Genomic DNA, 15001 nt, shown 5'->3' with positions numbered 1-15001 from the left:
ACCGCCGCCCCGCAGTCCGGGACCTGCCTGTCCTTGCTGGCAGCCAGTGAGGTCTCCTGGGCTGTTCTGGTAGACCCACAGACGCGCCTAGGGTGCGGGCCGGGACGCTGGACCCTTGTGCCCACCCCCCGCCCCCAGCAGCTATACGGTCTTGTCTCGGAACACTACCGTCTTCTCGGGGGCATCCTGGACGATGTTTTCCACCCTGGACGCGCCCCCTATGCCGGGGCACTCCACCCACGACAAAGGCCAACGGGAGGACCCAGGCCCGGAGGGGGCTACGGCCGCCGGGGAACGATTCTGTCTTCCTGGGCTGGCAGGATTCCCCAGAAGCCGTCGATCTTCTAGAAGGTTCCAGCCGCTGAGAGGGGCTGAGGGCTGGGCCTCTCCATCAGCCCAGTCGCCGCGGGGTGGTCCGAGCCTCCGAGGTTCTGCGCAAACGGCTCGTCTGGGTCAGCCAGAGCGCCTCCCCAGAACCTCTGCTTCCGGAACGTTCAGCCCCTCTCCCCCTGACCTCGTGGGCTTGGGGAGGGATCAACACTGGACGCAGGTGCTGAGACGCTGGTTCTGCACGTCTGTGCACGAGGCAGTCCGCGAGCCCCAGGGAGGCACGGTCGCTGCGCCCCGTCCCCGTCCCCCGCGGCTCTTGCTCTCCTGCGGGCTCACGGCTGTTGCCCTCCCACCATCGCTCCCCTCTCCTCCTCTCTCCCTCCTCCTCCTCCTCCCACCTTTACTTTCTCTCGGGACAGGGTGGGGGGATGTGTGTGCAGGGGTGGGGCGTCGAACCCAGGTCCAGTGCACGGAGGGCGAGCGTTCTCCCTCCGAAACAGCCTGCCCCCGACCCTTCCACCTGGGGCCTTTCCTCCTTCCTCTCACCCTGCCTTTCGCCCCGACGCTTTACTCAAGGCCTCCATCGCCCCCGACCTCTGGCCTGAACCCTGGGACCCCCACGGCTCACCCCACGCCAGGTACCAGCCCGAGCCTCGTGGCAACGCCTCCCAGAAACTCCTTTATTGCTCACCGGAGCAGCGCCCGCTCCAGGCGAGGAGCCGGGCCACGCCGGCTGTCGGTCCCCCTACGGCCAGCCGGGTGAGGGTGGGGGTGGGGGTGGGGGTGGGGGTCAGCTCCAAGGCGGAAGCCGGGGCTGCCCGGAGGCCCCGGCTCAGGCACTGCGGTGAGGTCGGTCAATGCTGGTGCAGCCAAGGCCTAGCAGGCCTTGCAGCTGGGGAAACTGAGGCACAGGCGGGTGGCCCGGGAGGCTAGGACCCGGCCAGGTGCTGGTGGAAGTAGAGGCCGAAAAGGCTGGCGAGCAGCTGGCAGGCGGCCGTCCACCAGATGAGGAAGGCGAGGACGCCGCGGCAGAGGAGGGGAGAGAACAGCCCGCCCAGGGCCCCCGCGATCTGCGCCGCCACCCGCTGGGCCTCGTCCTCCTCGGGGCCGAAGGTGGGTACGCCGGCCAGGGACGGGGCGAGGGGCGGCGCGGGCGCCGGGCCTAGGCCCCAGGAGTAGCCCCCTGCAATAGGGGAGGAGAAATCACGGGCCGCCAGGGGTGGCCCCTAGCCTCAACCACCACCCCCCGCCACCCCCTCGCCCCCCCGCCCCCGCGCCCCGACGCCCCTGTGCTCACCCAGCGCCTGGAGCAGTAGCGTGCAATTGAGGGTGAGGACCAGCGGCGCCAGGTACTGCAGGCTCACCACGGGCAGGTAGCAGTAGACTCGCACCACCTGCGGGAGCGCGTCGCGCTGAGCTGACGGCGGCGCCCCCGGGAGCCCAGCCCACGCCTCCCGCGCCGCCCACGCCGCCCGCGCCTACCCGCTGCTGGAGCTCGCGGGCCTCGATTCGGCCGGCCTCTCGCCTCAGCTGCTCCACGCGGGCCTTGGCCAGACCCAGGTAGGCCTGCAGGTGGGGCCGCGTCACCGCCAACCGCAGCAGGCACAGCGCCACCAGCACCCAGAGGCGCAGCGCGTCGAAGGTCGCGTCCGAGAGCCTGGGGGCGGGGCGGGGGCGGGGCTAGAGACGCTCCCCACCCCCAAGCTCGGCCCGGCCCCCGCCCCCCAGACGCACATGGAGACGGGCGCCCCCCCAAAGGGCGCCTTCCGCAAGAAGTCACGCGCCACGGGCTTAGTCCAGAGCCACAGCACCAGCAACGGCGACAGGAAGTTCATGTGCAGGAGGCACCTGCGGGGAGGCGGGCGTTGAGCGGGGCGGCCCCGCCCCACCCCGCCCCTGGCCCCACCCACTTCCCCGCCCCCACGCCCGGTCTCCGCCCCCAGGCCTCCACCACGGCCCCGCTCCCGCCCGGCTTCTCCTCACTGCAGCAGGGGCCGGTCCTTCGCCGTGGTCAGCGCGTCCCGGTGGGTCTGGGCCAGCCGCAGGCCCGGGAAGGTGAGGATGGCGCCCAGCACGGAGCCCACCAGCGCCAGGGCCACGCGGACGGCCAGCTTGACCAGAGGCAGCCTGCGCAGGAGGCAGACCCGGAGGCCCCGCGCCGTCACGCCTCCCGGACCCTGCCTGGACCTGGAGCCCTCCGCCCATCCCCAACCCCGGCACCAGGCCCCGCCCCCAGAAGCGGGGAGTCCCCGGCCATGCCCATCCCCATCTCCATGACACCCACGGGACCCGGGAGTCCCCAGCCTACCCCCCTCCCCAGGCCTCATGCTCTTGGGACCCTGGTCCCAGTGCCCAGGACTCACGCCCAGTCCCAGCCCTGCTTCTGCAGAAGTGGCTCAAGGCTCTGCGTCAGGCTGTCCAGGCCTGGGGAATTCAAAGAAGAGGGTGGTGTGCACTTCCATGGCCCCCAACTCCCAGACATCCTCTGGTTCCCCACACGGCACTGTGTCTTGGGGTGGCCAGGCCTGGCCAGGCAAAAGGTCGACTTTGTGCTCTAGTCATGTCAGTTCCTTCCCAATGCTAGGGCAGGCCCCAAGCAGGGACCCCGGAACAGTGCAGGGGCCCAAGCCTGAGCTCCCGGGGGTACACGGAAGGGCTCTAGGCTGGAGATCACCTAAGTTCTCCTTGGCAGAAATCACCCTCAGCCAGGCCACCAGCTCTCCCAGACTGGGGACGGCCACAGATCGCCAAATGTGCAAGGAGCCAACCTAGGGGAAGTCAGCTGAAAACCGAAAAGCAAGCCCAGACCCCCAAGGGCTCACAGACTGGCATTTGCAATTACGTGGGAAGTGACAAGAAATAGAACAGGTAGAAATGAAGAGAAGGGGGAAGGGGCAGTTTTTACATGCAAAAAATTAAAGAATAAGTATGGGGACCCAACACAGTACAAATTGAGTAATTCATTCTCGTTTTTACAAGACTGAAGGTATAATGATCATTCACAAATTATCAGCCATATGCTTGGCATCTTTCATATATGCTTTCACATAATTCTTACCAAAACCCCCAAAAAATAAATAAAGAGAAGAACCAACTCCTCGAGTATCTCAGAAATTGGCATTATCAATTACATGTGAAATGATTAATTAAATAACAGATGGAACCACAGATCAAGCAGCAGGTTGTTCTAAATGACCTAAACAGCAGATCAGAAACAGAAGAAATTTTTGAACTGGACGACAGAGCTGAAGAAACCATTCAGAATCCAACTAAGAATGACAAGAAGATGAAAATATGAAGGGAAGGCCAACAGATGATAAGAATAGAAAGTCCAGCATAGGTTAAATCACAGCCTGAGTGGAAGAGAAGAGAGAGAACTACAGAGGAGTTATTGGAATAGAAGGGCTGAGAAGTCTACAGGATGGGTTACACACAAAGTCTATCAAGCCAGATAAATAAAAAGAAATCCATACCTAAACACATGGCAGCAAAACTGCAGACACCAAGAACAGGGACTGCCAAGCAGCCAGGGAGTTAGGACAGAGCACCTATAAAAGAAGGACAATTAGGCGGACAGCCATCTTCAGCAAGAAGGGAAAAGGTGCATGGAGCAAAATGTCAGATGTAGAAAGCTGGTCAAATATGTCAGTAATTACAGTAAATGTAAGTGGACTAAACTTTGAAGTTAAACAACAAAGACTGTCAGACCTAACTGAAAATATCCAGCTATGTCTTGTTTAAAGGAGATTTACCTCAACAAAAGGCCACTGGGAAGTTGAAAGAAAAGGGATGTTAAAATGATAAAGCAAATATTAATGAAAAGAAGGCTGGAAAGCCAGTGTTCATAACAGACAAGGCAGACCAAGACAAAAGCATTATTAGGTACAAAAGGTTAATTCTCCAGGAAAAGCCCTTCTCAACTTGTAAACACCTTGTAAAACAGCCTCACAGCATATAAAAAAACATATTGTCAAAACTACCCAGAGAAACTCAGAGCTCCACTATCCCAGGGGGGATTAACCTCCTCAATGACTGGTAATGTCAGAGAGCCTGAAAGGAAACACAGAAGTTTGAATTTACTGGACACAGAGCATGCTGTACCAATCCGTGAATACACATTCTTCAAGAGCACATAAAATAGTCCTAAGAACAGGCTACATTCTAGGCCAGAAACCAAATCTTACCAAATTTCAAGGAATCTATTTCATAAACTCATATAGAACACGCAGGTTAAAGAAAAATCACAATGCGAGTACAAAGATCTCCCCAAACTATAAAAATCTAAGTCAATGTATGATGCTTCTTTTATCCAGAGTTTGGACAGGTGAGCAAAAAAATAATAGGGTGGATAAACGGTAAAAAAATTTGGGGTGGATTGAGATACTAGTGGTTTATAGAGAGAGGGGTAAGGGGTGAGGCGAGTGTGTGGTTTTTGTTTTTTTTTTTTTAATTCTTTTTTCTGGAGTGATGCTAATGTTCCAAAAACGATCATGGTGATGGGTAAACAACTCTGTGATGACATTGTGAGCCACTGACTGTGTACCACATATGGCCTATGTGTGTGTGAAGATTTCTCAAAAAAAATTTTTTTTTTTATTTAAGTCTAGACTTAAGGAGTACACAAAAGCGGGACTGAGTATTTATAGCTTTAAAAGCTGAAACAGAGCCCAGGAAAGAAGGAAGAGGCCAGCAGACACCGCCATGCAGCACGGGACAGGCGAGGGATGCAGGGTTGCAGCCACTGGCCCCCACCGCACCATCTACGGGGAGAAAGCATCGCATTGATGACACCATTGTCTGGACCTTGTTTTAGCCTCAACACTGTGAGCTGGTAAATCCCCACTGTGTAAGTCAGGGTGGGGGTGGCTTATCTTAGAAAAGGCTGAAGACTAATGAGCTCCGGATTCAATTACAAAATGGCAAACAAGAAAAGGAAGCCCCACCAGTTCTGCTGTAACTTCCCAAGGTCCCAGCAACACAGGAGACAGAAGGTAGGAAGCATAAGGAGAGGAAGGCAAACCAGAAAGAATTCATCACTCACTAAAAATACAAATGTTTACCAAGTGTGAAAAAAACCTCAAATTTGATCCCTACTCTAAAATTAACCCTGGGGGTTTAAGGGCTTATGCCAAAGTCAAAACTAGAAAAACTTTACAAGAAAATATAGAACATCTCTCTGTTCTTAGGCAAGGGAAAAATTTCAAGACAAAAATCCACTGAAGCACTGAATTTCTCTTCATCAAGATGTGAAGGATGGTGGCTACAAATGAAGACTCAAGTGGCTCAACAACAACAAAAAAGTAAGCTCGTGTGTGTGTGTGTGTGCGTGTGTGCAGAGAGAAAACACAAATGTGGTGAGCTGACTCGAGGTCAAGGGTACACGGGCATTCATTAGAAGATTCTTCCAACTTTTTGTAGGTTTGAAAATTTTCAAAATAAAATGTTTGATCAGCTAACTCCATCTCCCTACCCCATATTTAGTGACAGCCCTTTCCAACATGAAAAAGTCAGAATGGCCAAATACCCCTAAAGAGTTGGAGAAAGATCAAAGGTGCTGGTGGAGTTATACAGAGAAGGTTGGGTTTCACAAATGAGTGTGATTGCTGAATAGTTATACTATTATTTCTTTTACTCTCCAGTGTCTTGGAGCAGCTAGAAGTAAAAACCTAAAACTCTGAAATATGTTCTATAACTTATTGTTGTGGTGTGCTCTGAAATGTGTTGTTTAGCATATATGCTATTAAAGAAAAGTGATATAACAGTTTATTCCTTCTAGTCTCCTGCATTCTGGAGCATCTAGAAGGAAACTCTGAGAAGATGGTACGGTAGCCCGTGACAGACTGGGATCTAGCCTGTAACCACTTATTGAAGAGTGCTTTGAAAACTATTGCGTCCTTCTTTCTTTGCTTTGTATATATGTTATATTATACAATAAAAAAGTTAAAAATAAATAAAAGAAATGTTTGGGGAAAATTTTTAAAATAAAAACAAAATGATAGAAAAGATACCATAAACTGGATTCCAAAAATTCCAGTATGTACTTTTTTTTTTCTTACTTTCACGCCCCTGAATTTGGAACACGTGGTGACTGATGGTGTGGAGCAGTGTAAGGACGGTGCTTCTGTTTCTTGTGGTCCATGAAACAGCGCTGTGTCAGGCCTGGCGAATGAAGTGTGCAACACAAGCAACTTAGCTGAAAGGGACAAATGCCTGGAAACAGACCGCCAGCCGGCACTGACTCAGGAGGAAGTGGAAGACCCCGACAAACCAACCACAAGGTAACAGTCATCGAAAACTTTCCAACAGAGAAAAGCCCAGGACTGGGTGGCTTCACAGGGGAATTTTACCAAGCATTCCAAGGAGAATCAACACCAATCCTACTCAAACTCTTCCTAAAAACTGAAGAGAACACGACCTAATTCATCCTGTGAAACCAACATTACCCTGATACCAAAGCTGGATAAAGGTACCACAAGAAAAGAAAACTACAGACCAATCTCTCTAATAAACGCACATGCAAAAATCCTCAACAAAATACTTGCAAATCGAATCTAATAGCACAATAAAAGAATCATACTCCATGACTAAGTGGGTATTATTCTAGATATGCAAGGGTAGTTCAACACAATAAAATCAATTAGTGTATTACACCACATTAAACAGATTGAAAGGGAAAAAACACACAATCATCTCAATTGACGCGGAAAAGGCATTTTACAAAATCCAGCATCCTTTCTTTTTTTTTATTATTTGATTTTCTGTATCTCTCCTTTCCCTGTTTACACATTTGAAGACAGATACTTTTCAACAAGGCATTCACTCTTTTTTTTTGTACATGGGTAGGCACCGGGAATCGAACCCGGGTCCTCTGGCAAGGCAGGTGAGCATTCTTGCCTGCTGAGCCACCGTGGCCTGCCCCAGCATCCTTCTTGATAAAAACAAGTTCGGACTCGAAGAAAACCTCCTCAACATGACAAAGGGCAGGTATGAAAAACCCGCAGCTTACATCGTACCCAACCAGGAGAGACTGAAGCTTTCCCCCTAAAATCAGAAACAAGACAAGGATGCCCACTGTCACCACTGTTATTCAACACTGTGCTAGAAGTTCTAGCTACAGCAATTAGACGAGAAAAAGAAATTAAAAGCATCCAAATCAGAAAGGAAGAAGTAAAACTTACACTATTTGCAGATAGTCCCCAAAAAACTATGACAAAGCTATACACCTAATAAACCAGGTCAGCAAAGCGGCGGGATATGAGACCCACACACAAAAATCAGCAGTGTTTCTGCACACTAGTAATGAGCTATCTAAGGAGGTGACCAAGGAAAAAATTCCCTAAGCAACTAAGAAAATAAAATTTCTAGGAATAAAGTTAACCAAGTATGTAAAGGACTTGTACACAGAAAACTAAAAAACAACTGCTAAGAGAGATCAAATAAGACAAATAAATGGAAGGACATTCCATGTTCATGGATTGGAAAGCTAAATATTATTAAGATGTCAATTCTACCCAAACTGATCTACAGATTCAATGTAACACCAATCAAAATTCCAGTCTTCTGTGGGCCACAGTGGCTCAGCAGGCAAGAATGCTTGCCTGCCATGCCAGAGGACCCGGGTTCGATTCCTGGTGCCTGCCCACGTAAAAAAAAAAAATTCCAGTCGTCTGCTTTGCAGAAATGGAAAAGTTAATCATCAACTGTATTTGGAAGGGTGAAGAGTCTCAAAAATGAAGAACAAGTGGGAGGATCACACTTACTGACCTAAAGCATATTATTATGCTACAGTGGGCAAAACAGCATGGTGCTGGCATGAAACCACAGTGACCGATGGAATCGAATTGAGAGGCTGGACACAGCTCTGTGGTGGACTGGTGTTGACTAGGCCCCAGGTCCACTCAACTGTGACACAGCAGCCTCTTCAACAAGTGGTGTTGGGAGGAGAGGACAGTTCTATCCAGAAGAATGAAAGAGGGCCCCCTGCCTCACACCCTAATAAAAAATTAGCTCCAAATGCATCAAAGACCTAAATATAAGGGCAGGGCCGTAGAAACTTCCGGAAGGAAATGTAGGAAGCATGGTGGACAGCGTGTGACAAGAGGTGATCTCAGACCACGTCAAAATCAAACACTTCTCTGCCCCAAAGGACTTCGCCGGAGTGACAAGGCAGCCGACTCAAGGGGAGAAAATATTTGGAGACCACATATCTGATGAGAGTACACACAGCAATCCTACAACTCGACAATTGAAAAGACAACCCAATTTAAAAACGGGGCCAAAGACACGAACAGACATTTTTCCAAAGGGGAAATACAAAGGCTACAAGTAGCACGAGAGGATCGCCATCGCCAATGGCCGCGGGGAAACGCCACACAAAACCACAACCCCGCACCACCTCATGTCCTACTGCCCGCTGCACACAGGGCCCCCAGCCTGTGTGAGGGGGCGGGGCCAGGAGAAGGGAGGGGCTGAGGCGATGCCGGGAGAGGGACTGGGAGGGGGCGGGGCCGGGAGAGGAAGTGGGATGTGCGGGGCCGGGAGAGAGATTGGGAGGGGGCGGGGCCGGGAGAGGGATGGGCGGGGCCAGGAGAGAGATTGGGAGGGGGCGGGCCAGGGAGGGGGCGGGGCCGGGAGAGGGACGGGGAGGGAGCGGCCCTCCGAGCAGGCGATCCGGCTGCCGGGGACACTCCAGGGGACCTGCGGGCAAGGAGGAGGCCGGCGCTCCACGCGATGCCCACGGCAGGACAGCCCACAGCCGCCAGACGCAGCACCGAGGGGCCCATCGCCCCTGAATACACAGACAGGCGTGGCCTGGACGCGCGAGGAACAGTGCTCAGCAGTGGCTAGGGATGACGTCCCGGGACGCGATGTAAATGAGATAAGTGAGATAGGAGAAGACAAGTATTGCATGATGTCACGGAGAGAAACTAAGAAAACGAAACTCAGTAAGTTAAAATCTTGACTACAGGTTAGCAGGGGACGGAATGAGGTTGGAGAGTTCCAGAACATCAGCTACTTTCATCCCCTGCCCCACATTAGCGACAGCCCCTCCCAACGTGAAAGAGTTAGAATGGGCTAAGCCAAACACCCCTAAAGAGAGGGATGGAAAGAGCAAAGGTGATGGTGGAGTTATACAGAGGTCAGGTTTAATAAATGAGTATGATTGCTAAACCATTATATTGATATTTCTTTTAGTCTCCAGTATTTTAGAGCAGCTAGAAGTAAAAACCTAAAACTGTGTAATTGTAACCCATACCACACTCTGAAATCTGCTAACTTATTGTGGTGCTGTGCTTTGCAATGTATTGCTTTTTTTGTACGTATGTTATTTCTCACAAAAGAAAAATAGCTCTGGTAATTAAAAAATAAGTCTTCTGGAATGATAGAGGGAGGAGGGCTGGGGACAAAAGAAAATACTAAGTCTTCTGGCCTCCTATATTCTGGAACAGCTAGAAGGAAAAACCTGAGAGGATCTATGGTAGCACATGACAAACTCTGGGATCTGTCCTGGAACTACCTGTTGACAAGTGCTTTTAAAACTACGGATTTTTTCTTTATTTGCTTTGTATATATGTTATAAATAAAAAAGTTAAAAAAGAATGAGGTTGGAGAACGGAAAACTGAGGCTTAATGTGTGCAGAACTTGTCACGAGGTCACTCTAGGAGTTTTGGAAATGGGCAGGTGGTGTCCTCAGCAGCCCTGAACTGTGCATGTGACTGTGGCTGAGAGGGACGCTGACAGTTCAGTGTCACTGGAGGGGGAGCAGGGGTGGAGACACGGGTGTGTGGAACGGATGCTGTGCTGGCGGGGGCCGTGGGCAGTGCACCACATAAAAAGCTCTTCCGTGAACTACACAGGTGTGCCACCCTGCTCCGAGGAGTCTATGGGAAAAACTCACCTACTGCCAACAAGGGACCACGGTTCACAATAACGCCTTAAAGTTCTTTCACCCAGAGAAACAAACGGGCCGCAGTGGAGTTGGGGTCCACTGCAGGGGCATGGGGGCATGGGGTGTTTGGGGGCTTTTGAGTGGTGAAAATGTCTTAGAATCCATGTGCTGATGCATACACAGCTGTGGGAGGGCCCCATGGCTGGACTGTCTGGTGTGTGAATGTATCTCAATAAAACTGCATTAAAAAGGGGGACCGACAATGGAGTGGAAAACCAGGCAGAAGAGCAGAACAGATCTTTTCAGGATGGGAAACACAAGTGGCACCTCAGCACAGGAAAAGCTGCTGGTCTCGCCCTGGTTTACACACACACACACACACACACACACACACACACACACACACACCCCGGCTCAGCAAAGGTGAGCAAGTCTGAGGCCTGTGGGTGGTGTGGGAAGGAGGCAGGTCCCTGCGCCTTTTCCTGGCCACATGGCAGGACCAGCAAAGCCACCGGTGCCGAGGACATCCTCAGCAGACACCCCGTGCAGCTGTGACCCGAAGGACACTCCCACGGGGGCACGAGGTGGGAGGGGGGCTCACAGACGTACTGTTTTAATGAAAGCAGCAAGGCAGCGCACCAGCCCAGCTGCCTCAGTTTCCCCGGGAGTAGGGCGACCATGCCTCTCCCTCCTTTCCGCCTCTGGCCCAAGCCGCGCCCCCCCCCCCCCAGCAGCTGGGGTGAGTGGAGGCACCCAGGCGTCCTGGGCACACACCTGGCTCCAACCCCCACTCGAGGGTGTCCTCCCGCGCGGCCTGGGCCAGCATGGCCAGCAGCAGGGACAGCAGGGCGAAGGCCAGGCACACGGAGCGCTCGCCGCCCTCACCGCTGAAGTACAGCCGCGTCACGGTCAGGAGCGCCTTACTGGGGGGCTAAGGAGCCTGCGGACCGGGCTGCCCCCATCCGCTGCCCCCACGCAGGGCCCAGAAGAGTGGGCGGGGGCTGGGGCCATGGGGGTCCAGGCGGGGCCGTGGGGGGCGGGGCGGGCCGTGAGAAAATGGCTCTGGACCCCTCCCCCCAGGGGGCTCCTCTGGGGCAGCCTTCCGGCTCCCTCCAGCCCGGCTCCAGCCCAGGCGGGCTTGCCGGACACGGGGGCTCTCTGCGCCGCCTCTACCATGGATGCCGGTGCAGAGAAGCGCGCGGGCGGCGAGGGGCAGGATACAGCGCGAAGGCGGCGGCCAGCAGGCACCAGCAGGCAGCCAGGCTGCCATCGGAGGCCGGGCCCAGCGCGCACCGGTGGGCGGCTGAGAAGAGGTACACGCCAGCCGCGTACACGGCGAAATCCACGAACCACTGGTACTCCAGGAAGAAGCGCAGCACTGCGGGCACACGCGCGCACACACGCTCAGCCCCGCTCCCAGGACAGCCGCGCGTGGGCCGGGCCGGGAGGGCAGTTACCGAGCGTGTCCACGGCTGTCAGGGGACAGGTCTCCAGATGCAGGGGAGCGTCGCGGGGCACCGACAGCGGCGGCTCCTCGCTGAGGCCGGCGGCGCACCTGGGGGGGAGGGGGCATTGGCACGCAGCCCCCTCCCGTGCCCCCCAGCCCCAGTGCGCAGGCCCCCTGACCCCCAGCCCCCTCTCACGGGGTCCGCCCAGCAGCCCCCACCCTGGGGCGAGCGCCGCGACTCCCGACGTGCCTGGCCGCCCCAGGTCCGCGTGGGCCTCCGCTTACCGTTCCTTCCTGCCGCGGGGTCTCTGTCTCCCAGCCAGGGCCCGCAGCTGCTCCTCCGACGGATGTTTATACCGGAACAGGCTGAGGGGAAAGCCGGCAGACGCGGAACTTGGGGGATGGAGGCTGAGCCCCAAAACCTGCAGCTGGAGACAGGAGGGGCGGAGAGGGGCAACCAGGGCAGGGACCCAGCAAGAGGAGGTCCTGGGAGACAGCCAGGCAGCCGAAGGACCATGGAATCTGCTGGTTAGCTTTGCAGGGAGAGGAGAGTGAGGCGATTTTGGAGGCGAGGGTTTACAGCTCCCTCAAATCGTCCAGGATAGAGGAGGAGACCCAAGCCCAGCTGAGGGGCAGGAGGTGGGAAGGCCAGGTCCCAGGCAGCAAGTAGAGGGGTGGGGGGTGCTCTCCTGACCCTGCAGACTGGGGTGCTCTCGTTATACCCCAAGAAGCTGGGCAGGGGTGGAAGGCGGCGAGGAGGGCATGGGGACAGGAAGCCCTCCCGGCCTGGTCACCTGCCGTTGCAGAGCAGCCAGCGGGCAAAGGAGCAGTACGGGCCCAGCCTGTGCATGAGGGCAGCCGCCAGCAGCGCCACCACCAGCTGCACTCCCAGCACCGCCTGTGAGGGACAGGACAGCGCCTTCAGCAGTGCCCTCACCTTCAGCCACGCCCCCCCCCAGAACCCGAGGTGGACGTGCCCCCCTCCAGGCTATTTATAGAGAAGGTCAGTCCAAAGGGAAACCGGCTGTCTGTCTCCAGCTGTTCAGCCTCTCTTGGGTTGTGGGACAGGAGGGAACCAGGAGTGGGGAAACGAGGGAACAGTTCAGGACTGGGGTGGTCCCAGACCCACTAAATGTCCCAAGTAGGGAAGACCCTGCCAGGTGTCCCTCTTATCTCTGCCCCACCCATCTAAACCCCCAAAGCTAGAAAGCCAGGGACCCCAACTGGCCCAAGGCAGCTGAAACAGACCAGCTGCAGCCGGGTCTGGGGCCCGAGTGGACCTCTGTTCTGGGCTTTTGGGTATTAATTTCTGAGCCTGCTCTGGAAATGAGATCGGGGGGCGGGGGGGCTTCATGCTTTGTCCCTGAGCTCATCCTGGATCGCCCAGGGGATGCCAGGTGAGAGCCACCTCCTTCTCCTACCCAGCATTGACGCCCTCCCCACCCAAGATTCCCTCTGAGTCTCGGCGTTCAGCCCTGACCGCCTCGCCGCCCTCCCTGGCTTGGGCGTCACCCTCCTTCAGAAGCCACCAGCGCCTGGTTCCAGCCACTACCTGGTCCAGGATAACCGACCATGTGAGCACCGTTTATTTTTGATTACATATCTTCCCATTAAGGTGTAAGTCACCACCTTCTGGCAATAATGCAGACCACAACTTTATGTAAGTTGCTTTAAAATGCTTTAGTAAAATGCTGGGGAAAATTTGTAGCTGAAATTAGGTTTCTCTGCTTGACAGCAGCCAGGCTGGCTCGCTGGGCAAACAACTTGCCCAGGAGAGCTGCCCCTTCGCCCAGGAACTGGGTACCAAGAGTAACCAACGACTAAAGCCACAGGGACGTTAACTTCGTGTTAAAATGGCTCTTTGTGAATAAAACAAGCAAGGCAGGAAGGAGCCGGCTGCCCCGGGAAGCGCTTAGGGGGTCCAGGGCGACGTGGCCGAACCCTGCTGGGGACAGGACCCACCGACCCCACTGCATCCTCGGTGACAAGGGGGGCTGTGGACGCCCCTCCGCGCTTCCCGCTCCTCCTCCTCCACTCGCCTGCCAGGATTTTAATCACCAACGCAGCCCCGCGCCACCCCAAGGAGGCACCTGCAGCCCCCATTTCTCTGCGGAACCCAGACCCCGATCCCGCATTCCACCTGCCCCCCACCCCAGCCCCCCTCTTGTCTCGGGCCAGTGGCTCCACCTCGAGGCCCACCTCCTGCCCCTCCCTCCTGCAGAAGCCGCCCCCCAGCCCCCACCCGCAGCCCGGGGGGCTCGGGCCCAGCCCAGCTCTCCACCCTTCCGCACCCCCCCCCCTCGCCCTAGTTGCTGTCCCGCTCCTCCAGCAGCCGGAATGTCCCAGAGGCCACGGGGGCCTGTCCGTCACTCACGCAGGTGCCCCCCACAGGACGGAAGGGGGGAAAGGAGACTCCCCGGCCCAGCCCGGGCGGGACCCCGCGCCCCGCGGCATCGCCCCGCCTACAGCGACCTCCCGCTTCCCCTCCCCGAGGCACCCCCGGGGCTCCCCCAGCCCCCAGCCCTCCCCCGCGGCCAGGTCGGACCCCTCGGGGCCGCTGACCCGCCCAGACTGCGGGGAGCTCGGTGGACGCGCCTGAGCAGCCGGGGACCTCGGGCGCGAGCGGTGTCCCCGCGTCCGAGACCCGCGCCCCAGGGGCCCCGAGGAGCACGCGAGCCCTGCAAGCCCCCAGCGAGAGCCCCGGAGAGGGGCCCGCGACTCCCCAGCGAGACCCCGGCTCGCCCCAGGCCGTTAGTCCTCCCCGAGAACCCCCGGGACCCTCGGGACCCCCGGACCCCCAAGACCCCCGCTCACCATGACGCCGCCCCTGAGCGCACAACGCGGACTCTCGGGCCTCGAGGTGCCTCGCGGGGACCCGACCAATCAGAGGCCGACAGCGCTCTGACGAGCAGCCCGCTCGGCCAATCGGCAGGGTGGAAGCCGGGGCAATCCGCGGGGCACGAGGGGGAGGCTCGGGCGGTGCCTCGCGGTGTGTGCCGGGAGTTGTAGTTCGACGCCGCGCGGCGAGCGGGGCCCGAGTTCGAGTCCCAGCTGTGCCTGAGACGCGCCACGTGACCCCGAGCCAGGGGGCTCCCACTCTCGGAAGCTCGGGCTCGTCGCCTGCGCCCATCTTGCGGGTCTGCGGCACACGCGCGGTCTCCTGCAAACGTTCTGAGCTCTGAGTTGGGAATATCCTCTCACCTCCCTCCCCCATCAAGAACATTCAGTGGCTCCCACGGATAAACCACTACGGGTTGAGACCCAATGCAGACCCCTCTGCCCAGCTCAAATTCGCCGCCAGCGCTACTGAACACGCAGGAATCCAGCTGGTCAC

The 15001-nt window shown here is 56.2% G+C and overlaps 1 protein-coding gene and 1 long non-coding RNA gene across 4 annotated transcripts; one reads left to right on the top strand and one right to left on the bottom strand.

Annotated features, from left to right (window-relative positions):
• Positions 1-982: 982 nt before the first annotated feature.
• TMEM161A (transmembrane protein 161A) lies at positions 983-14548 on the bottom strand. Of its 2 annotated transcripts, XM_077122070.1 has the most exons (12): positions 14482-14548; positions 12462-12565; positions 11953-12033; positions 11678-11775; positions 11442-11598; positions 10995-11143; positions 2694-2754; positions 2314-2457; positions 2065-2178; positions 1813-1987; positions 1628-1724; positions 983-1513 (listed from the first exon to the last, which is right to left on the bottom strand). In XM_077122070.1, exons 1-12 carry the CDS (start codon positions 14482-14484, stop codon positions 1260-1262), a joined length of 1437 nt encoding a protein of 478 aa, XP_076978185.1. In that variant the 5' UTR covers positions 14485-14548; the 3' UTR covers positions 983-1259. The 2 variants fall into 2 exon arrangements, with proteins under 2 accessions (XP_076978185.1, XP_076978186.1); XM_077122071.1 differs by lacking the exons at positions 10995-11143; positions 11442-11598.
• On the top strand, positions 2335-6242 carry LOC143650811 (uncharacterized). Of its 2 annotated transcripts, XR_013159677.1 has the most exons (5): positions 2335-2385; positions 3023-3198; positions 4933-5153; positions 5517-5630; positions 6107-6242. It is a non-coding gene; the product is annotated as an uncharacterized LOC143650811 (long non-coding RNA). The 2 variants fall into 2 exon arrangements; XR_013159676.1 differs by lacking the exon at positions 2335-2385 and having other exon boundaries at positions 2443-3198.
• Positions 14549-15001: the final 453 nt, after the last annotated feature.

This window comes from Tamandua tetradactyla, chromosome 11 (genome assembly GCF_023851605.1).
Source record: "Tamandua tetradactyla isolate mTamTet1 chromosome 11, mTamTet1.pri, whole genome shotgun sequence".
Taxonomy (NCBI): Eukaryota; Metazoa; Chordata; class Mammalia; order Pilosa; family Myrmecophagidae; genus Tamandua; species Tamandua tetradactyla.
Note: the sequence above shows the minus strand (reverse complement) of the source record. Positions and strands in the feature narration are given on the sequence as shown.